The 24644-nt window shown below is 38.7% G+C and overlaps 1 protein-coding gene across 1 annotated transcript in view; it reads right to left on the bottom strand.

Moving 5' to 3' along the window:
• The window catches only part of LOC134383202 (ATP-dependent RNA helicase A), a 56453-nt gene that overhangs the window by 11959 nt on the left and 19850 nt on the right, over positions 1-24644 (bottom strand). Inside the window, exons 7-17 of the mRNA XM_063104092.1 lie at positions 22514-22560; positions 14976-15112; positions 14392-14481; positions 14135-14296; positions 13913-13990; positions 13182-13373; positions 6172-6313; positions 5678-5760; positions 3796-3952; positions 1600-1700; positions 69-282 (exon numbers count right to left, since the gene is read on the bottom strand). Of these exons, the coding sequence (XP_062960162.1) occupies positions 69-282; positions 1600-1700; positions 3796-3952; positions 5678-5760; positions 6172-6313; positions 13182-13373; positions 13913-13990; positions 14135-14296; positions 14392-14481; positions 14976-15112; positions 22514-22560 (1403 nt within the window). The remainder of the gene's footprint in view (positions 1-68; positions 283-1599; positions 1701-3795; positions 3953-5677; positions 5761-6171; positions 6314-13181; positions 13374-13912; positions 13991-14134; positions 14297-14391; positions 14482-14975; positions 15113-22513; positions 22561-24644) is intronic.

Genomic DNA, 24644 nt, shown 5'->3' with positions numbered 1-24644 from the left:
ATATACTGACAAGGGCACACAAAAACATTCATTTGCACTCTCAAATATGTGAGAATTCAAAGACATACCAAAATGTGGATTCAATTCCAAATGCTTCTGCATAGTATAAATCAAATTCCAGCCAGGCAAAAAAACCAGCACAGCTCCAGGAACATTAAGGGTTTCAATGTACTTAAGCAGAGCTTCAATGAGTTCAAAAGGAGTTTCCTTTTCATTCAACTGAGACATGCTCATCTTTGTTTCTGGACCATATTCGTCACCACAGATCAGGTTGCAATTAGCCTGCAAAAAATAGTGACATATTTTAGATTGTCTCAATTACTACAGCTCAAAAGAAAAGTCTTCTAGATTTGTTCTTTATGTTCAAATGAAATAGAATGTCATTAATAATTCTAGCTGACTAATCATATACTAACATACAGAATTTCCAAAAATATAGAATCTACATCCATATAGAATTTTTCTACAGACTAATGTTTTCTATAGGACATGACTAAGACTCAAGGACAAACTTTTAAATTTGACTCTGAAACTTCTAATGGCTCCTTCTACTGAGTATATTTCTTTCTTACGACTATTAACTCTTGGTTTTTAAAAAATATTTTCCTTACTGATCAATGAACTCCTCCTTATCATCTAATAATCTTGGGTCATCTTCATCTATTTCTGAAATAATGTAGTCTGAATTTTCCAAAAGGTCTGCCTTAGACTTAGAATCTAACGATAAACCAAGACCTAGGTAATAAACAAAGTTGTTACATTTGGTTGTTTTTTCCTGTTAAACCTTCTAAATTGTTATTCATCCTCAGGTCTTCTGAATTGAAATATACAATCTCAGGTTATTTTCTATCAAATTCTACATTGCTAGCTGTCTTAGCCCATTCATTCTATTCAAATTTTCAGATGCAAGATCCATTTTTATACTATCATTTGTCCACCTCTCAAGCATCACAAAATAAATGTCTTTCCAGTTTTTCCTAGGACTCTGATTTAATACTCTCTCCAACTGATGTCACTGCCACATAGCCTCATTAATCTAGGACTACAACTGCTGCTTTTTAAACTTTATTGTACATATGGGTCACCTGGGTATTTTGTTAAACTGTAGATTTTGATTCAGTAGATCTGGGGTGGGGCGGAAGATTCTGCCTTCTACCAGTTTCCCAGGTGCTGTGGTCTACAGGAAACACGGAGTAGCAAAACCTTATAAAATGGAGTTGTCTCTAACCATGTTGCCTCTAAATATCTTACTCTTTCCTCTTCTTTTTTCTTTTGAACTTTATGCCAGAGATGATTTGTTCTGTTGTTTTTTTGGTGGCTGGCCGGGAGAGGGATCAAACCCTGGACCTTGGTGTTATTATCGGCACCATGCTCTAACCAACTGAGCTAACTGGCCAGCCCCAGAGATGACTTAACTCATGGTAGAAAAGAGCTTGTCACTGAATCTGAAATTCTTTGGAGTGAAATACATAAATTAACCCAAAGACAGACATTATAGTCAGTTTCTCAAAAAGTTTTTTATAATGCAAACTCATTGCATGTTTTTATCATTCTCTCCTCTGCAATAATTTGCCCATAATAAACATGAAATCCACTTACATCATCATCCTCACCACCATCATCATCCTTATCTTTCTTCTTCTTGTCTTTTGGTGGGGGAACAAAGTTGGTCATCTGAATGCAGTCTTCCAGAAAGTATTCTGCCAAGGACACTCCAATCAGGTAAGTACTATCAACTCTCAGTCGCTAATGCAAAGTTTAGAATTACTTTAATACCCTTCAATCTGATTCTTTACAACTGCCAAGAAATTCCAGTAGCAATAACCTTTTTTCCTAACCAAACTCACTGATTCCCTCTCTCAGATCTTGAAGAAGGGTGAGGTATCTCATACGTGTTCCCACAAAGCCAATCACAGTATCTATCCTCTGTGTATAATATTCAACTAAACATTTATGGAATGCCCATATGCACATGTACTATGTTGTATACTACTATGGACTGGGAGCTATACGTGGAAAGAAATAACTTCAATACAATAATGTACCATAGTCCATCCTTACTCTATCAGGATGCACACATAAAATGGGTTCCTTTTACTTATTACTCTTAAGAAGGATCTCAATGCAAAGTCTGGAAGATCTGCCAATCAAATGGGCCACTAAGATTCTCTCATGGGCCCCTAAGTGTCCCTATAATCTAATCACTTCCCCAAAGAATCTCAAAGTGCCATTCTCATCACATCATAGCAGGGGTCCATACTATCAATCTGACTTATCCCTGATGATGTTACACTTGATTACCTGAGGTAGTGTATGCCAGGTTTCTCCACTGTACTTTTTCCCTGTTTCCATACCGTACTGTTTAGATGTGAATTATTAAGCAAAGCCCACTCAAGGGATGGAGAGTTGAGTCCCACTTGATTGAGGGTAGGGAAGGGCATCTACATAAATTATTTGGAATTCTCCTGTATGAGAGAGATGTCACTATTCCTCTTTACTTATTCAATCACTTTCTTTTAATATATTTATTTTATACTTTGGGTTTGGTCCAATACATTTTTTTTTGTTGCTAAAACTATTCTAGCTTTGGTCATTTGGGAGCTCTTTCAGGTTGGTTCCTGTGCTCTTTATCCCCATTATTGTGGGCTTCTTTTTTTAGAAGCACTTTATTACTTTAAGGCCCAAGAAGTTCCAGACTCGTCTTGTATACTCCCTGCCTCAGCCCTAGAATCGGCCATTTCTGCAAGGATGTCTGGTTCCTTTAACTGGAGAATGGTATTAGAAACAAGACATGGGAGCTGAGAACGTTCCTTGCTACTGGAGTGTAATTGCTTCTATGCCCGCTCAGCAGACAGAGCTAGGGAAAATACATAAGTGTACTAATGCATGTATCCATACAGAACTATTTCTTTACCTGTCCATTTTATAATATCTATATTTAGCTAAACATGAGTTCATATTGATGTCTCTGACTGTAATCCAGTACCACACGGTTCATTCCAGCCTTCCCCTCTACTTACCTGTAACTTCTCACTCTACTACTAAACCTGGCTCCCACCATCTGCCATCCATTTAAAAAATTTTTTTAATAGCAGTACACACTTACAGCAGTTTTAGAATTGCTCACCTGTAACCCTTTGAAATGTAATTGCACTGGCTTTTATTTCAAAGTTATCCTTACTTATGAATATCAAAAATTAGCACCCTGGCATACCCATTCATCATTTCATACCTACCAACACTGCTAATCTCAGCTTATTTTCATGCCCTCAAGTAGACTACGCCATAATTCATTGTTTTAAAACGAAGCTACTAGAAGACTGTCCTAGAAAATGGTGATGATAAAATCTAAAGAAACTGAAAAAGCTCTCACTTACCATAAGTACCTGACCTTGAAATACTATCCTTAATCTCATTTCAAAATTTGCTTGCTCTGGCTCTAAGATTTTCCTATTAATTTGACCCTAGCTGCTTAAACTTTTAATAGTATTTCCCACGAACACACTTGCAGACCATATTGATTTCCACTTGACTGTATATTATAATTTTAAAGTTTAGTTATAAGTAAAATCCTGGAAACTCACGTGTTCTCTCTCCTCAAACTGTACTCATTACTGTCTAACTAAAATCATAGGCAAGAAACTCCCCAAGAATGCTAAGATGCATTTGGTACTCTACTTTGGCCTATGTTTTAAACGCCCTTTAAAGTATAACTCCAATCACTAGGATTAAGAAAATCCAAACCCTACTGCACAAACCATGTCCACCTTCCTACCCCACCCTCACAATATTTACCTTGAACTGGGTAAGTCCTCCCATAAACTTCAATGATGGGGCAATTGAAGAAATATTCACAGAACATGCTGGTATCAATAGTAGCAGACATAAGAACAATGCGAACTTCAGGATAAGCCTGAACCACATCACGCAGTACTACCAAAAGGAAGTCAGTCTATTAAAATACAAACACAAATGAAAAAAAAATTGCATTAAAAGTTCGTGCAATGAGATACGCCTAAAAGAATGTGTTATACAGCCATAAGACATCAGTGAAATTCAGTTTCTTAGGTGGCTTATAGAAGTGCAATATAAAGGGTTACAGTGGGATGCAGTAACAGTTTTTAAGAACAGCTGTAGCCTAATAGTTGTGGGAATTAGAAATGAGTGCTATTTGGATAGGGGAAGGAAAGGAGAGAGAAAAAAAAAAAAATCAATAACAGCAAAGAATTCACCTCCAATTTTTCAGTGAAATTTAAATTTGCAGACGTACAACTTTTACGAGCAAAAGGGAAAAGACATGAATGATAAGCCAAATATCAGTTACCCAATCATCTGTAAAGCTAATTTTTAAAATGTTGGAAAGGACATATTTGGTTTATTCAAATAATGACCAAGACATTTATTCTTTTAAAAATGTAAATCATCCATCAACCCACCAATAGGAAAGCCAGAACTTTGACAAAACTTTTATCTGGCTGTGTGGTCCTCTCCTCCATCACTCTCTACCTCCCCCAGCTACCACTATCCTGAATCTTATGTTTATTATTCCTTTCTATAGTTTCCACCTCATCTGCACGAATACCTAAAAAACATACATACATGTTTTAAAATTTTATTTATTCTTAACTTTATGGGAATGCATATTTTATGTTATCTTTTGGGATTTCCTTTCTCATATAGTATAGTGTTGCTAAGAATCATCCACACGTTACTGTACTCATTCTTTCCGATGACAATTTAATGTCCCAGTGTGTGAACATACCCTTTAATTCACTTACTCTCGTAGGTGCATGGGTTGTTTCCATGATTTTACTATTGTGAACATTTGCTACTATGCAAGTTTCTCCAGGTAAGTGTGGGTATGGTGGAACTGCCATGCTATAGGGCCTGTAAATGTTGAATCTCAGGAGATAGTGCTCGGTTAGCCATCCAAACTATTCTTATTTGCTTTAGTTCAACAACAAAGGCCAAAGTTTTGCCAAAACTAAAGATGATTAACAACAATGGGTATAAAAATATTTGCTACAGAGGAGCAACTCCAAAGAATGTTTTGAATAACAGAGGGGTGGTGACATACTGTCCAAGCACTGACACCTTTGAAAGAGAGTGTATTTTATACTTGGTTCATATATGTAAATAGTAACATAAAAACAAGTCATTGCTTCATGACATCAACCTTGAAATCACACAATTACACAGTAAGTTCACTTTATACAGGTTTTGCCAAGGATCAAAAGAGGGTAGGATAGGAAATAAAAATAGTAGTTCCTTCCTAATGCTTTTATGATTATTTATCATTAACATCTGAAAAGATCACAGCTCCAAACATCCAAAAAGGCATTGTTAATTAAAATTAAAAAACTGATAAAATTTATCATAAACTTCCAATTCAAAGAAAAACTAATCATTTTAAAAAGCCATCATCTATTCATTAGTTCAGTTGCTGAATTATGCCAGCTTTTACTGATCACTGCAGTCTTTGCTTTTAGAGTGCTGAGTTTAACAAAGAAAAAAAAAGGGTGAATGGTTGCTAAAAAAAAGGTGTTCAACATCTTAGTCACTGAAGATCACAGCTTTGATATAAGCAGTGGGGAAACAAAATAAAGCAAAGACGTATTCTACTTTGATTTCTTACCATTTAGAAAAAGTGGTGTCAGTATCTTATCAAACTACTTACATTAATGTCTCTTTCGTGTATTTCATCTACAATTACATGACTGATTCCTCGAATTCCTGCTTCTAATTTTCTTAGGAGCACACCTTGAAAAGAAAAGCAGAGCAACAACTGGAGATGTGTTTCTATGTTAATCAGAGAAAAGTAGGGCAGTATGGAAAAGTCCAAAGAAGCAAATTTCTAGACAATCAACTACACAACAACTAATATAACCCCAGCATCATTTTGGGAAATAATCACTTGTATATTAAGTTATTAAAAAGGTGACAGTGTACTCTGAAATACATTAATTTTTTACTAATTTCATTTTCTGTAAGCTATAGAAACCAGCAAGTACATTATACTCTCCATGAAGAAAAAAAAGCTGCCAAAAGTTCTACTTAAAAAGTCATTCTAAGACTGGCTCATTATTTCCAGCCATTCTGTACTGTTGCCAGGTTTTCTTTGCAAACATCACAATATAAACCCCAAATGAAAAACCAAAACACATCACAGACCTACAGTACAAAACATTATGCTGGCATGAGGGCGGGGAAGTACAGACTCAAACCGAACACTATAGCCACAGCTTTTTCCAGGCTCTTCTCCTCTCTCATAGGCAACTCGTTCTGCCACAGAAACTGCACTGATTCTCCTGGGCTGAGACAAGAAAAAAGAAAAGTGATTTAAAAACTACAAAATTATAGTTACACTTCTTTATTAGGGTTTTTTAATTATTGTAAATCTGTGCACTGCCAGCTCAGTAACTGACAGAAACAATATTTAACAGCAATGATCATCTTAGTAAGCTCCAAAACTTATTTTTAAAAAATCAGGACAAAAAATATTACCATTTAATTCTGTGGCTGACACTTAAAAATACTGTTTTACATTTTGGGGAGTATAACACACGTAGGGAGCTTGTTCTTGTAACTGACTTGTCACACGGAAAACACCACTTTTGGAAAATTTAATTGACGCACATGGGAATCAGGAAAGTGAACAATCTCCTCCTTTGCCACATCTACTGCGACCACCTTTCGTATCAAACATTCATTGCACATTTGTGTCAGGTAACACAGAAGTGATAGAGACAGGAAACAATGAAATCACTCCCATTGTTTTTGATAAGCTTACGCAGCAGAGAAAACAGCATATATTACTGTTTCCAGCAATACGCCTGCAGAACCCTAAGGGGGATGCTATACGTTAATGTTTTAAGTGTCAAACCTTGATTTTTAGGAAAACTTTCCTGAAATGTTCCATATCTTCTCAGTACACAAAACAATCTTTACTTGGTGGATATTATGGCTATCATGACACACTTAAGGTGCAGCTAAAGAGGAATGTGAAGATTTACAGACAGAATACTTTTCAGTAGCCATGTATTTGACTTTGTCAAAAAGTTCCTGATGACAGGTTGTAGTTCAGTTCCTCACTTGAGAAAACTTTTTCCTAGTTTCATATTTAGTTGAGTACATATATGATACACCATGTTGTGACATGACTATTTAGAAAATCAGAGGCTGACAAAAATCTCTTAAAAAAACACGGCCCAAAAAACCCAACAACTTCACTAGAGTTATCAATATCTTTTGAACTAATATAAAAATTTATTGATTTCTATATCCCTAATACTAGAGTCCATATGGTATACAGTCAGTAACAAATACAGGTAAGTACACAATCACCTAGTTCATATTTATCCTGCTCACAACAATAAAACAGGTTGAAAGATGCCTCGTTGAACATACTGTGTAGAATTATCCTGAGCTTGTAATTCCGTCTGGTTTATGTGCCTTGACTTGTTCAACTGTCAGCCTTTACTGACCACTACCTTACATGTACTATCATTTTAATAACTTTATTTGACAACGAATAAGGATTTTTCCACCAAGCTACCATTTTTTTGAATTTCTCCATAACTTCAGCTTCACAGAAATTACACAAGTTCTGAAGGTTCAATTCCTGGTAAGCTAGACCAGGTATTTAAATAAGATATCTTAAACATCCTCAACAGATTTAATTCATGAGGTGAAAATGAGGGACAGATTCAGGACCGCAGCTCACTAACCCCATATAAGTGTTACATGAAGAAATGAACTCTGTATCTGTCCATCTAGAGAAGAGTTACACTACACACTTAAGTCAGGGGATGTAAAAATGATATTCCACTAAAGGTACAAAATATAATCACAGTTTTCTGTGCCCTTTCAAAAAGTTGCTTGCATTCTGTAAGCAACAGGTAAATGCCTGACACTACCATCATCCCCTTTTGCTACTATTGTTTTTCCTACAGTTTTTAGCATTTCCACTAATGGCCAGCTTTTAGAAAAATCTCAAACCTATTAGGATATTTGACCCTGAAGTGTGTTCATATGCTCTCGGTACTCAGAGATTGCTTTATCACTTTGGGGCTACTTCCAGGTCTACTATCTTTGTAGTTTCCAGCCTTCTCCTAAAATGAATATGGGCAGGAGATGGCATATTCCCTAAGCAGTTATCTATCTTAAACCTTAACTTTACTGCTCCCCAAACACAACTGTCTTAAAAAGAAAGGAAGTCATGATACAGGTTGTAACCAATTAATACAAAAGGTGCTATAACCACCATTATCAGAAGCCCTTTATGTTATACTTGAGTATGAACAGGACATTAAAATCAAGATGATTATTCAAACATCAAGGAAACAAATGACCTTGCAATCTCCTACCCATCTTTATATGCTTCTATGACTTAGCTTCCAGTTTCCTCAAGAGCCCTGACTTTAAAACAAACACATCAAACATTTAAAGTACATAGTAAAAAGGGAAGTGCTTCCTTTATTCACAGTTGATTCAACTGAAAATCAGTGTAACTTTTCTTGAGGAGAGTAGAACAAAGTACATGAAAGTTAAAATACACATACGCTTTGATACAACAATTCCATGTCTAGGAATTTATTTCAGTGAAATAATCAAATGCATATATAAAGCTGTATGTACAAGTATGTTCACCCCAGCATATGTAATATCAAAATATTAGATACAATCTTTTAAAACTCCATTTTTTAAGAACAAAATAAGGGAATATGCATAAAATGGAAAATCACCGAACCATTAAAAAATCATGCTACTGCTCTAATATCACAATATCTTGTTACATAAAGGGGATAGGTTGAAGGTAGTGTACATGTAGTACATATAAAAGTATGAAAGGATAGACACCAAAAGTAAAAATATTAATTGTGGACAGTGGGACCCCGAGTGGGCTTTTTGACTTTTAAAAGATTTACTCCATTTTATTTTTCCCAAGGTGTACATATTATTTTTTACAGTGAAAAAAGGCAAAAAAACCAATCTTTTAATTCTTACTATAATTCTTAGCTAATTATAAATATTCACAGGACAGGCATTTTGTGTGGGACAATAACACTGCTTAATGTGAAAGACTACCAGTGAACTCAGCTTGCATGCCACTGGTAGCCTATGAAGTTGCTTAAATAATCTCTTTTCCCTTGATCTTCTGTACTTCAATAATTGTTTTACACACTCTTCCTTAGTGAATAAATACAAGTCAAGACTCACAGGCCAAACATCTTCATGTACACCTGCAGAGTTACCTTTCCACACATGGCTTACATATTCTTAATTATTCTACAGAATACAGAAATAGTCTGTATTCCACAAATACAATCAGCAAGAGTATAGAAATTTCCAAAATAATATTTGTGTAACATAACAGTAAAAACCATGGCTGCGTATACTATTTTATTTGTGTTCCAGAACAATAAGATCCTTTTATCCCCTTTCTAACATAAAAACTCAAGCTTAGAGAGACTTTGCCTAAAGATATAAATGACTTAAGACTTGCAAATTTTCTCCACTCACAATCTAATCTTTTCTCATGTTGCCTTTGGATTATAAAATATGTTAAAAATAACAATAACTAACTTAAGTAAGACTAGTTAGAAAGTATGAAGGTACTTTGAAAAGTTCATGAAAAAATAAAAGATAACATGAATCTTTCCATGAACTTTTTGAAGTACCCTCATACTGATGATGAAAGCAAGGAATAATGTTCTTAAATCACTCCAACAGAATACTTCAAATTTTCCTCTAGGATATCAGCTTTTCTTTTAATTTTTATTGCATATATCTGCTGATGTTATTTTCTCCACAGAATCTTATTACCCTTGCCTGGAGTCCAGCCACAGCAGTAGGTAGTTTCAAGAGATAAACACTCATACTTCTGTCTGGTTTATAACTTAACTGAAATAGCTAATATTTACTGAGCACTCACTGAGATTACTATGTCCCAGGTACTGGGTAACACTTTCTATACCACAGGAGGTTGAAGACCTCTCCCAAATCGTTCTTTTGTAGTATTTTAGGATCCAAAACTTTGTTGTACACCTCTTGACATTTATACAGCATTTCAGTCATTTCTTCTATGTCAGGGACCTCCAGCTGAAGTTCTGAAGGGTCCCAGAAGTTTGCTCTGGTATTTTTCATCCGGGTATTAAACACATGGTAATGGAACTAAGCTACAATACAATACTTCGAGATTCTTCAATTACTAGATACTACATAATATATAAGGTTGTACTGTCTCTAAGTTATGAGTTTATTTTATATGAGAAACAGCAGTATACTCAAATGATGGTAATATAGGGTGGGTACAGAATTAATATTCATAGAAGGTATTAATGCTTGATACATCCTAACAATTATAATTCATCTCTCTCAAACATCTTTAAAGTCAGAAGATAACTATTTCCTATTTTCAAATTTTCTGCATGCAGCCCTGGAGTTTTAACTGGCTTGGGTGTGAATAGCCTAAAGGCATAGATAGAATTCCTTGAGTTTGGCTGAGAATTTATGCTATAGCTCGTGATAAGGTTAGGGATCATGGTTTGAGTTTACTCATTCTGTTTTAATCCAGTCCACAACTCTAAACCTGTAATCTGACTTGAGACAATACACGTAAACAAGGCACATAAAAACTTTCTAATACTCAGATAATGACTTCACGTGGTTTCCTATAGATGGCTATAAGTGGAAGAGAAAAAGGAAAAATGATGTAACAGTGATATTACTACAAAAATTACTAATACTATCTCAGACTGCATTAACAGAAGTCCTATATGCATTAAAAACAATTATTAAAAACTGTATTCTATAACGACCAATCAGTGTGTTCAAGCCTACCTTTCATATTACAGGTAGGAAGGATGCCGATGCATTCAAATGTGGTTAACTGAATCTTAGACCCCTTCTTCAAGGTTGAACTATGGATGTTTACAGTTCAGATCAATAAACTATAAGTTCATACTAGGACACTACATAGGTTTTTAAATTTTTGAAGACTTGTTACAGGTAAGAGGTACCAGAGACTGATTCTGGCACAAACACTAGGACAAAAGTGGGAAGCCACAGAATATAGACTTAATATTTTAAGAATCATTCATCTAAAATTAGAAGACATAGCCTTGCTAAGTAATACATTTCCATGCCACTGGAAATTATTAAGCAGAAGTTAGATAACCATCTATTATAAACACTCCATCCTGGGTAGGAAAATGGAGTAATTCTTTGAAGTATCATTCAACTTCATAATTCTGTCACTTTATGAAGAAATAAAAATAAAGGCGTACTAATGGATGAGAGCTGTTTTTATACTCAAAAGAAGTAGAATAACATTTGACCCACCATTCCACCCTGTAGTTCACTGCTATATATTTGTTACAGTTTATATACAGAAACCTGCTCATTTTACAAATGATACCACTGGGAAGGGACAAATTACTTGGGAAGGGACACAAGTTAGTAAGCAAATAATACAAAATTGAAGACCACAACACTAAAGCCATTTTTGTCTGGCTTGGATAACTCAGCTTTGATGATTTAGATCGGCATTGAAAAAACCCCTCTCACTTGGACAGGAATTGGTTTTATTTTACTTGTGACACGCAGACAACTTATGACTGAGAACACTAGTTTTAAGCTCACTGTTAAATCCTGCATTTCTGCCTATATATCTGAACTGTTTCTGAGGTTAAAAATGGAGAGTAGTAGTGGGGAGGAAGGCAGAACAGAGCTCAAGGATCCTCTTCTGTAAAATGGAGCCCTCCTGAACAAAGACTCCTCCTGAAATACTGGGTAAGGATTAGGACCAAGGATATTTTATTCAACCACAGTACTTGGGATTGGAACTTCATTGTAAGGCAAAGGATCCATAGCCAGTTTGGGGGAGTAGAAAGAGGAATTTAAAAACAAACATTTTAAGAACAAGAAAAAAGTTAGGAATCCTTTCTCAGAAAAATGTAGATCTATCATATTTTTTCATTTTAAGATGTAATCAATCTTAAAATGCAACTTTCAATTCCTTAAATAATTTCAGGTCAAAAAAACCCAACTCAAATAAAATATAGACATCGATTATAAAATATATTTCAGTTTCAGAAATATCAAAAAATGTTTCAGAAATATGCATTGTACATGTACACATAAATGCACATGCACAAACATTTTTTGTTACTTCAAAGTTCATGACCCTCCCAAGTATCAATTATGCTCTCCAGATTAAGAATCCCTCCTAGGTCAAGGTCTGAATCTGCCTGAGAGGTGGTTATTTGGCTATGTGCAATGCTTTACTCCAAGTGCCAGAAGTTCAGGATTAGAGCAGATAGGAACTGCTTTAACCTGAGAATGTTTGGAAGAGCTAATTAGTCCTTCCTTACGCACTAGGACAAACTTGCAGGCACTTACTGCTGGTAAAGTTATACTATACAGTAGTTAAAAGGAAGAATCCTGAAGGTGGATTCTTTGGTTTTGAATCCTAGTTCTACCACTTACTGTGTTAACCTTGGGCAATTTATTTAACTTTTCTGAACCTTACTTTATTGAAAGAGAAATACTAAATAAAATAGTACTTACATCTTGGGGTCATTATGAACTTCACGAGTTTAAAAAAAAAATCAACTGTTAAGACTAGAACCTGGCATACAGTAAGCATTCAGTAAAAGTCCATTATCTGTTTTGCTGGCTTGCCCAGACTGGTTGTTACTCAATATAAAGGTGATAAGATAGAGAGGACCAAGATATGGATGTGAACTTAAGGAGAAAGAACTATGAATTTGGGAGTTTGATTCTAGGCCCAAAGACTCCTTTAGCCCAGATAAAAAGAACCCCAGTTTAGCTTGCCAATGTAGAATAGTAGAGATAGAAAAAGACTTAAGTTCTTATTCTCTTTTTTTTAATTTTAAAGGGGCTAATGCTCTAACACTCTCAGAACGTTATGTGACTATGAAGGGAAGCCAATCAAAGAAAGAATTAAAAATCATGGCTGTAGCTGGCCAGTTAGCTCAGTTATACCACGGTGCTTATAACACCAAGGGGTCCAGGGTTAGATCCCTGTACTGACCAGCTGCCAAAAAAAAAAAAAAAAAAAAAGAATTAGGAGTACTCTGTCCTAGGTATTTCCACCTCTCAAACTCTGAAACTTTATCTATACCAGCCATACAACTCATAGTTTGTTTGGTACTTACCTGAGTTACTACAATATTACACTCTGCTGCACGGTCATTCTGGATGAAGTCATCTAGAATGAACTGGGGAACCTGTGTGGTTTTACCACACCCAGTAGCCCCTCGAATAATGACAACTGAATTTTGACTAATTGCCTCCAGGATTTCACTTTCAAATTTCTTCACGGGTAGTAACTCTCTCTCCTGTAAGATCTGTATTAGAAAAGTTACATCTCAATCAAATATCTACCAACACGTACATTAGAAGCAACTGTCTTAATCCTTTAAAAAACCCACCACCTCTACAAAAACGTATTCCTTTCCACTGGCTTAGTACTCAAAATATTTTTTCATAAAAATGTATATTTTATATCTCTAATAAGAACTGCTTCTTTTAACTATTATTTCTGAAGACTATGATGTAGTCTCTTTCCCTCTGAACATTCCACATGCATTCTCTTTAACATTTTAATGTTTTATTTGGAAAATACTAAAAAAACAAGACAAAAAATTATTACCCCCAAATCTCTCCACTTACATTAAATTACATTAAGAAGTAAAATTCTCTCCCTGGCCCTCAACCCATAACAGCTACGCTTAAGGGTAACTAGGATTAGCAGTTTGATATATATCTTTGATCTACCCTCCTAAAAAGGACAAAACAGATTATTCACTCTCCTTCTGACATACCTAGAACCCTGACCATACCCGAAGCTCTGGGCACCATATGTTTAAATATTTCATAGACTTACTGCTTGCAAATCATGATCCTGTTCCAGCTGGTACATTAATTCATTCTTGAGGTCCATACTTATTTGTTCTGGAGTGGCCTATAAAATGGGAAGGCAATAGTCAAACAGATGCACATAACTCAGCTTCAAACAGAATCCATTTTTTTTACCTATACATACTAATGAAATACACTACAAGAATAAAACACAAGAGTTTGATCTCAAAAACAATGTTGCACTCACATAAGCCAGGGGTCCCTCATCAATATTGCTACTAGTCCAAGGATTCCAGTTGGACTGTGGAGGTGACCAAGGAACCACACCCATCTGGTTTTGTCGCTGAGATGGTTCAAAGTGAGCCAATTTGCCAATGTTGAGTGCAACTGGCACAGAAGGATCATCGGGCTATTAAAAAATAAAAACAAAAAAAGTAGTATGAGTTGCTTGTCTGATGAGAGAGAAGTTCTAATCAAAGGTGATCTAAATAGCTGTAGACTTACTGGGGGCACGATCTCAAGATTTAACTCTTGAATGATGTTTTGCAGCTGATGTTCTAAATCTTGAGAGAGGTGAACTTTGTAAGGCTCCACCTACAGAAAAAGGATGACCATAAAATCATTTAACACATATACACTACTCAAATCTACTACAGTGGAGCTAAGAGTCTATAGTTGACAATAAATCTTCAATATTCCTAAACCCAGAGTCAATTACTTCAGTGAGAAAACTACTTCCATGATTATTTACTCCTCATGAACATAGCACCAAGCCAGCCACAGAGATGATTAGCAGGGCCATTTTCATTTCTTGAGGTAAGATTCCTAGAACTATAAATTAAATTTCTTTAGCCAAATACTAAAGAAAAAGCTAAACTGAGGGCCGAGCCCGTGGCGCAGTCGGGAGAGTGCGGCGCTGGGAGCGCAGCGACGCTCCCACCGCGGGTTCGGATCCTATATAGGACTGGCCGGTGCACTCACTGGCTGAGTGCCGGTCACAAAAAAAGACAAAAAAAAAAAAAAAAAAAAAAAAAAAGCTAAACTGAATCTTAAAATACTTCACTGGGATTTAAAGTCTAAAGACTCACTGTCTCTCCTTCTTTCTTCTTTGTAAGTCCAGAGTAAGCTTCAATCACTCCAAGATGGTAGAGTTGTCTGACAAGTGACAGGGCACAAGATTGTGCTGCCAATTTCTTATTTGATCCATGCTCTCGTGCAAAAATCCCTATAATGTAAGGTCAGGATTACCAAAGACAAAACCATAAACTTGAGTAAAGAAATACCTTATCACAAGCAACTAGGGGCTTAGGTACAAAAGAAGCCCTAAAATACAGAGTATGCCATGGGTTCTAGTTCCTTTTCATTCCACCTGCTAACCAAAGGAATTCCCTAACAGCTTATTAATAACCAACCATTCTGATTACAGGCTGATACTAAAACACATACAAATCACTGTTATGAAAGCAAATAACCTATTTCAACAACATTATTAATATGATTTGGCACTAAAAACAGGATAAGAAAACTTAGAGAGCTTAACTTTTGAAAAGCAAAAGAGCCAAAAAAACCCCCAAAACCATCAAAGGAATTAGGTCCAAAGTGGCTATCCAGACCAAGGGTTGGAAAACATCTTCTAAAAAGGGCCAATTAATAAGTATTTGTCTGTAGGACTTTGGGGGCTAAAAAGAAAAAGGAAAATTTTAGATTGTATAGTCTCTGTCACAACTACTCAACTCTGCCTTTAATTTGTGAAAGCAGCCACTGACAATACTTAAACTAACATTTGAAAAATTACAAGCCTGTGAACTACAAATGACTTTTAGTTTTTAAAGAATTGTAAAAATAAACCAGAAATAACCATGTGTGACATATGTGACCTGGAAACCCTAAAATATTTGCTATCTTGTCCTTTACAGAAAAAGTTTGCCATTCCCTGACATAAATGAATGGGTGTAGCTGTGTTCCAACAAAACCTTGTTTATAAAAACAGGCAGTGGGCTGGATTTGGCCAGAGGGTCATAGTTTGCTGACCTCAGCATTAGACTGAAGCTAGCAGTTACTTATACTCTATTAAGCAAAAAAACAAATAAAACCAATAGAAAGTTTCCCCTTCTCCAGGATCATTCAGCTTGAGAGAGATGAGAGATGACTATAAAGCAAAAAGTGGGCACAAAGATTCCTTTCTGCCTAACTAGCTAACTTAGTCAGATTAATCTTAATGATCAGATCTGTAGGCTGACAAGTTAGACTGCTTTTATCCTCTACCCTTTTATACTCCCCCACCCCCCATCCACTCAAAATAACTCACTTTTAGAGTCTAAGATAACAAATTCACTATCATCTCCTGATGAACCATTCAAAAGTTTGATTCTATCAGAAGTCTTTCATATATTAAATTTAAATAATTAGAGTAAGTTGCAGAATTCTCAAGTTGGTAAGAATCTTAGGCCGTTTCTATTTGCAGTGACGTAAAGTGTGATTCAAGGTCAATAACAAAACCAGGCACAAAGGGCTACCTCCTTATCTTTCAAACATAACACACTGCCTGTCTTAAATTTACTGCGTAAGAACAAAGAATACAGGCATTATAGCTTACCCTTCTAACTTCCTTAATGAATAATCCCAGTCTAATTCTTAAGTGTTTCCTCAGGGTAACTTTCCCACATGTACTTTTTTTTTTTTTTTTTTAAAGATGACTGGTAAGGGGATCTTAACCCTTGACTTGGCGTTGTCAGCACCACACTCTCCCAAGTGAGCCACGGGCTGGCCCTCACATTTTACTTCCTGAATCTATGATTCTTAAATGCTACATGATGGATCTTGGACGTGACTGACGCCATTGTGCGCACAAAATAGCCACCAGCCTTGTCTTCTACTCCAGCACCCAACCCCTCCCCACTTCCGTTTATGAGAAACCTCGGGACTTAAACAGAAACCCTTTTGCTTCTGCAAGGGCTCAGTATTCCACCCTGGTTGCACAGCTTCGGCATTAGCATAACGCCCCTTCTTGATGGTATCAGCCAGCCCTTAGTGCCCTATAAAAGCTCTCTCACCCCCATATCCGGGGCTGTCCTCCATCTTGAGGGCAGCCCTGGGATGCCCGCCACTTTGAGCTCAGCCCAGCAGATTCTTTTCCTTTAATAAAGCTTGATTGGTACCCGGCATTTCAGCTCACTTTCTTTCATTACGGTGCCTAAACCTGGGAAAGGTTTTGGTTGACATTGTTGGACAATCCCCACTTGGGTTGACTGGCCCTCGGCCGCCCTTCCCAAAGCTGCCAAACTGGGTACACTTGGGACTCTCTCCTTTTGCTGTTTCAGACCAGCATTGAATATTGGCCTCAATTCAAGGTGAGTCAGTCGGTCAGTCTTCTCTCGCCTCGGGTTCTCCTGACTTGCGCGTGCAAAGCCCAGGCGCCTGGCTGAGGGAACCTTTCTCATGCCCCCCCACCTATTGGAGGATGCTCCTCTAGCCGGTTGGTGGCTTCTTGTTCGAAAAGAAGATGTACAACAAAGAGGGTGCTCTTTGTTGGCATTATTCTACCAGGACTGCCCGTTTCCTTTCTCACCATCCAAATGGGATCCTCACAATCCAAACCTCCATGCTCTATGCCTCTGGGCCATCTCCTGGCCAATTTCTTGGCCTCCAGGGAGACATTAAACCTAAACGTCTTGTTTTCTACTGTACTCTGTGCTCTAGACCTCCAGGCTGTCTCCTGGCCAATCTCTCAGCCTCCAGGGAGACATTAAAACTCAAATGCCTCGTTACAATGGATCCCAGTGGCCACAAGACGGCACTCTCAATTTAGATACTCTCCTAGACAACTTCTGTCGCTGAAACAGCAAGCTGGAGAAATTCTTTACGTTCAAGCCTTTTCCTCTATCTTCCAACTTGTCCTTCGCTCTCTGTCAAAACTGTCCTACGTCTCAAATTCTCCTGGCTCATGCCCAACCTCTCCTTCTGGACTCAGATTAATCTTTTAATCCATCAGACTACTCTGCTCCCTGTATGGGCCACCTCGACTACCTCCATATGCTCCAAATCCTTCACCAGCCCCTTCACCTTTCTCTCTCTTCATCCTCAGCCACCCAACCCCCCTCTTCTTCTCCCCCTTTTCAGGTAACAACCCTGCCTCAGCTCTGGCTCCTTTACACTCCCATCCATGAAGTGGCTAGGACAGAGTGAACTATCCAGGTACATATCCCCTTTTTCTTTCCCATCTCTCTCCCAAATCAAAAAACAACTGGGATCTTTCCAGTCTGACATGGACACATACCTTACAGAATACCAGTCTTAGTATCTCACCTGGCATGATATTTGTATGATTCTCACTACTACTTTGTCCTCTGAGGACAGAGAACAGGTCTGGATAACAGTCCAACAACAGGCAGATGAGGTACCTGCTCAAAATAACAGATAGCCAGTGGGAGCCATTGCAGTCCTTTGCACAGACTCAAATTGGACTACCAGGCTGGCCACAGGGATTGGGATCTCCGGGATAACATGATCACACACCTACATCATGGCCTCCAAAAGGCTATTAATTCCTAACCCGCCTCTCTGAGGCTTTACATAAATACACTCGAATAGACCCAAACTCCCCTGCAGGCATGGCTCTTTTACACTACCTCCTCGATGCAGCTTTCTAAGTTTTTAATGACAGGAGAAAAAAAAAAAAAAAAAAAAAAAGGATCATTACAAAAGAGATCAGACCAAATACCAGCTCCTGGTTAACACCACCTGAGGCTCACATACCACTAAGCTGGCTGCCTCTAGGGGCAAGCCACCCAGGAACTGCTTCAAATGCGGTCAATTGGGCCAATGGGCACAGGCGTGTTGTAACCCCAAGCTCCCTCCTGGGCCCTGTCCTCACTGCAAACAGCCAGGTCACTGGGGGATTGACTGTTCCACTCTCCAGAGAGGGAGTGGCCCAGTCCCCAACCCACAGCCTTTGGCTTCACGGATATCCCTACTGAAGCTACTTGGCTTCACCCAGGAGGAGAATTGATGATGCCCAGGGCCTGAGACCCCCACAGAGACCACCATGTGAGCCCAGGGTAACTCACCTCGAAGCAGGTAAGCCAATCATCGATACAGGGGCCACTTACTCTACCGTTCCTGAATATGCTGGACCAACAAGCCTATCCTCTATCACAATAGTATGTGTCATGGGATTAGAATACTGCCCATGAATCACTCAACCCCTTTCCTGCACCCTATTTCACACCTAAATTTTTAGTAATGCCTCAATGCCCAACCCCCTTACTGGGGATGGGACATTCTTTTCAAATTCAAAGCTACTCTTACCCTTAACACTTTAACTCCAGCTACTATGCTCCTGTTACAGGCAGCCCCAGACCTGGGCCCTGAAACTTCTATCCTCCCCTTTCCCCCTGACAAAGTTAATCCTATAGTATGGGATACCTCCTCACCCTCCATTGCTACTCATCACCCTCCCATCTTTGTGGGGCTGCGGGATCCTTCTTCTTCCCCTAATGTCCCACAATATCCCATTGCTAATAAACACCTAATAGGGTTAAAGCCCCTTATAAACAAACTCCTTTCTTCCTATCTTCTATAACCCACCCACTTACCTTTTAATACACCCATCCATCCAGCTATAAAGACTAACAGCTCATACCGTTTAGTACAGGACTAATCCTGACACGCGCTGTTCCCAACAACTTACTTGGACAGTTTTGCCCCAGGGACATCAGGATAGCCCCCACTTCTTTGGCCAGGCCTTAGCCCAAGACTTAGCTGAACTTCTCCCAACCTCTAGCACTCTAATACAATCACTAGCTCACTTGTGAGCTGCCCCCACATGCTCACTGGCCTCGGCCCCTTTGAACTTATATACAGTAGACCCTTCACTCTCACACCGCTCCCTTCCAGCTTATCGCCTTTAGGCCAGTATCTCCCTACTCTTTCACTCATTAGGGATCTTCTTAGGGAACAGGCCAACCTTCCATTATCTCATCCTTTCCCACCACCCCCTCAGACTTTAAAATGAGCCCGGGACAGCAAGTGTATAGTATATAAGACCTGAATCCCAAAGCCCCTCTCACCATGCTGGGAAGGGCCTTAAACGTACTTCTCACCACTCCCATGGCAGTTAAAGTACTAGGAAAGGTCCCTTGGTATGAGACTTTACCCAAAGTACCTGCTGACACCAAACCAGAGGGGTCCCTCTGCTCAACTCCCAACCCAACACCTCCTTACACTTTGTCCATTTTAGGACTCACAAAACTGAAAATCTCCAGGACCTCCGCTCTTCCCCCAATCCCAGAAGAAGGATGATCTTTCCCCCAGTGATTATCCTCTCACTCTTGCAGGCCCGCTTCACGTCCTTCACACAGGAGCTGCTCCAAGACTAGTCCCGACCTGCTATTGCAGGTTTGCCATCGTGGGACTTGATAAGTATATGCCACCCTTTGTCCCTAACCTTTATTACACTATCTGTTCTAATACTTGCTACAGGATTGGCCAGTGCTGCCCTAAAGGAGTGTAACATTATAGGAAGATTTCTCCTGGCACTCCTTTACCTCCTATCAGTAGGATGCTTCTTTGCAATTTCATTGTGGCAATGTACCCTTCAAATTCTTTTGGCTCCCTAACCCTTCGCATCTTTCCCATGCTTCTCCTCCTATCTCAATGCTCCCCCTTACCTGGAAGATGGAGGTTCCAGGTCCATAGGGATGATGCAGTCCTCATCGAATAAGACTGGTCCCCGAGCAACTCATCTGTCTCCCACTTTGCGAGAAACTTTTTGTGGTCACCGCGCTCCCTGTCAATGGAGCCCGCAACGTTTCCACAAACATCTCTTCACTTTCCTCTAATCTCACCTCAGTGGGGACTGTCAGCGTTGTGTGGGGCCTGCCCACACTCTGCCTTACTAACACCACCAAACACTACCACTCACTTACCCCCTCCTCATCCATGCCCTAAAACCGGAATATATTTCCTTTGTAAAACTATGTTATCCTGTTGCCTGCCCCCAACTTGATTTCTTGCATATTCGTTTGGCTTATCCAGACATCACCATCCAGACAGATGGAGGGATGGAGATGAGACAAGGACTAACTTCACCCCACCCCCCCGGAAGTGCCTCCACTCCCGTAGGGCACTAATTGTACCTTTTTTAATTGAGGCAGGGGTCCTTCCTGCAACTGGGACTGGCATAGCGGGCCTTGCTATGCCTCTCAATTCTATCAAAAACTCTCAGAAGAACTAAGTATAGACAGCATCTCCTCCCTCCAGCAACAGGTCACCTCATTTGCGACAGTTGCTTTACAGAACCATAGGGCTCTTTACTTCCTTACAGTGGAGAAGGAAGGCATCTGCCTCTTCTTGGGGGAGGAATGCTGTTATTACATAAATGAGTCCAGGGTGATCCAAAACAACTTAAACCATTGAAAGGCAAGCATTGATCGCCAATGCAAAGGGTTACAAAACACAAACACACCTTGGGGGTGGCCCCGGTCATTGAACCCTTGGATCCCCTGACTATGCCCCTACTAGGACCCCTAACTGTGCCGGGACTCAGCCTCCTTTTTGGTCTCTGTCTCTTTGGTGTTTCTTTAATTCCTTGCAGGAACAAATGCAGGCTTTTACCAACCAAAAGGTCACCGAATTGTTCCTGCGAGGATATCAGCCCCTCAGAATCAGCAACTCTTCCCCGGAAGAATACAGCCTCCCCACACGAAACCAATACCCTGCCAACTAACTGTTTTACCTTACCTGTTTTACATAAACCTTTTATTTTTTCCATATTTTCACTCATCTCCAGCAAGAAGTAGCTTCAGAAGAATGAGACCTTCGCCCCTTTTACCTTGTTCCTATACTTAAAAGGTGGGAATGATGGATTTTGGAAGTGACCAGTGCCATTGTGCACACAATAAGCACAAAATAGCCGCCAGCCTTGTCTTCCACTCCAGCACCAAACACCTCCCCCCTTCCCTTTACTAGAATCCTCATGACTTAAACAGAAACCCTTCTGCTTCTGCAAGGGCATAGTACTCCACCCTGGTTGCAAAGCTTTGGCATTAGCATAATGCCCCTCATTGATGGTATCAGCCAGCCCTTGGCGCCCTATACAAGCTCTCTCACCCCACATCTGGGGCTGTCCTCCATTGTGAGGGCAGTCCTGGGCTGCCCGCCACTTTGAGTGCAGCCCAGCAGACTCTTTTCCTTTAATAAAGCTTGATCAGTACCTGGCATTTTGGCTCACTTTCTTTCACTACACAGCCACCTTTAGGTTTCTAACACTATTGATTTACCTTGCTAAATTTCACCTAGCTAGTTTTACCTGAATAAACTGAAAGAAATGTAGAAAGATTAAAAAAAAAAAAATGTTTTAAAGTTCTTTGACATTGGCAGATTCCTAAACCATCCTACCATATCTTACCTTTGAAATATTACACTAGCATGATCTTTTCTCACATGTAAACTGGGAAACTGGACCTTTAATTCATATAATTACTAATATTCTAAAATACTCTAGATGCTATCTTATATCCTGTGTTCTTCCAATAATACAGCATACATACATGTGGCTCAAGACTTTAATGTGAAGATTTCTCCTCTATTCAAAGACTCAGAACATCAAAGAAGCAGTAACACTTACTTCTGCCCAGCTGCTTGATATAAATGGTCATTTCTGCAATAAAGCTCCTGTAACAACATATACAAACAAGGTTAGGAATTTCACTGTCAGAAATTACTAAATCCAGGTTTCCCAAGTCAGGCAGGCTTTCCAACTGCTAAGGCAAATCACAGCAAAAAACCATTATAAACATTTATTTCTGTTCAACTCTAGAACAAACAGAAGTATGTAAACTTGAAGTAATTTACAACATGGCATGAGACAGCTATAATCAAAGTCGATGAGCCAATTGTTCATGAAAGGAAAATGTTAGGGTTTTCAAGTCTATATTTACTTATTCTTATTTCAAAGGATGGAGTCTGAATTAGCTAGAACACATTCAATGAAAAGGAATTTTCCATTTAGCTTAGAGCCAAAAAATAAAGTAGGCCCAAATCTCTTTCAATTATATTATGATTATTTTAAGATTCCTGTGCATAGACCACCCATTAATGACTGCAGTCTGTTATGCAAACTCACACATACACATTCAAACACTTTGCACATATCAGAGGCTCCTGAGGCAGGGTTCTGATATCTGCTTGCCGTTGGAAGCAGCCCTCCATAATGAAAAATTTAGCCTATTTGTATCACATTTACTTAAATCACGTCTCGGAGGAAAAAACACACATTCTTTAGCATCATAGCTAAAACTGCTAGCAGATTCTAGGGAATGAATATAGGTTTTAGCAAAGGAAAAACTGCCCTTCCCAAACTATGCATTCTGGTCCTTCCACTGCTCAGGTACTTTCTAATCTTGACTTTGTGCTGTGAATAGAATAAAAGGTTATGTGAGGCTTAAGAAAAGAACAAATGTTAGATTCCTTCCTATACCTCTTGTGAACTGACCTTCAGGCACAGAGGCTTCAGGGGTCAAAGGCCACTGGCTTTCAGGGGAACAACATCCACCCTTTCATTAATGACACCGATGCCAGTATGTTTCTCAGCCAGGCTTAAAGTCAGCACTCAATCTCATTCTCCTCCACCTAGGGGGAACAGCGACACCAGAAATCAGTTTACAATAGTATCCCATGTGATTGCTTAGTTCAGCCTAAGCAGCAGCACATGTGTGTATGAATACAGACCTCTGGTATCGCTGTCTGTTATGCCTTTAAATAAAGGACATACAAGGAGCAATGCTGTCCTAGATCCCCTAAATGTCTTTGCTTCCCACACTGTCATGTCCTGAATTCTTCTTTTCTTTGTACTGGAAACCAATGATAAGATAAAGATAATGATATCAACAGATGTTTCCGACAATGAGCTTCAGGTGCACTAGGTATCTTATTGTTCTTAGAGTAACCAAGTGCTACTGAGCCCAATCAGTTCAGAAGGACAAAATATTAAAGAAAACAAATTATATACAAATGTATATCTTTCCTTTAAAATCCGAGGGCTTTAAAAAGCCTAACACCAGAAATAAAATATTTGAGAATTCAGGATTGAACAAAACAGTGGGAAGCAGGGGAAAGTAAGCTCTGAACATCATTTTGAAAGTACTGAAGTTTTATTTTAGTAATAATTATTTTAGAGTTGCTAAATCCATCCAAGGGAAAGCACTTTGATTTTCAAGAAAAATATTTTTAATGTATTTTGAATAAAATTATTTTGTATAATTAAGGACAGCATATTGAATCATTCAGAAGGTTTCCATTACAACCTTCCCCCCACTTCCAATACAAATTAAGTGCCCCCTGAAGAGTCTAATCCATATGAGCCTTCCTGGGAGTAATAATTACTACACCCTGGAATGCTCTCAGGAAGAACAGCAAGCAGGCTGAGAAACATACTGTCACTGTTAAAATGACCTCCCTTTAGTTCAGTTTTATAAATTTAACAGAAAAAAGAACGCTAATTTATCTCACAAAGACTGAGGCTGTCCTCCTAAACTTTACAATAAGCCCTTAAATTTCAACAACAGGACTCATAGGAGCTGGCAACTTTCAAAGCTGAAGTGAAATTTGGATCTAGACACAATACAATCTACCTGTGAGAATCTGAAACTTAAGTGTCCAACCTGGCCCACTGAAGAAACAGTCCTTTGAATTGCCTCTAATGATACCACAGTGAACAAAATCACCACTTCCAGCTGGTTTTTAAGTCAATTCAGGAC

This window comes from Cynocephalus volans, chromosome 8 (genome assembly GCF_027409185.1).
Source record: "Cynocephalus volans isolate mCynVol1 chromosome 8, mCynVol1.pri, whole genome shotgun sequence".
NCBI classification, from domain to species: domain Eukaryota; kingdom Metazoa; phylum Chordata; class Mammalia; order Dermoptera; family Cynocephalidae; genus Cynocephalus; species Cynocephalus volans.
The sequence above is the reverse complement of the archived record's forward strand: the minus strand, read 5'-3'. Positions and strand labels throughout refer to the sequence as shown.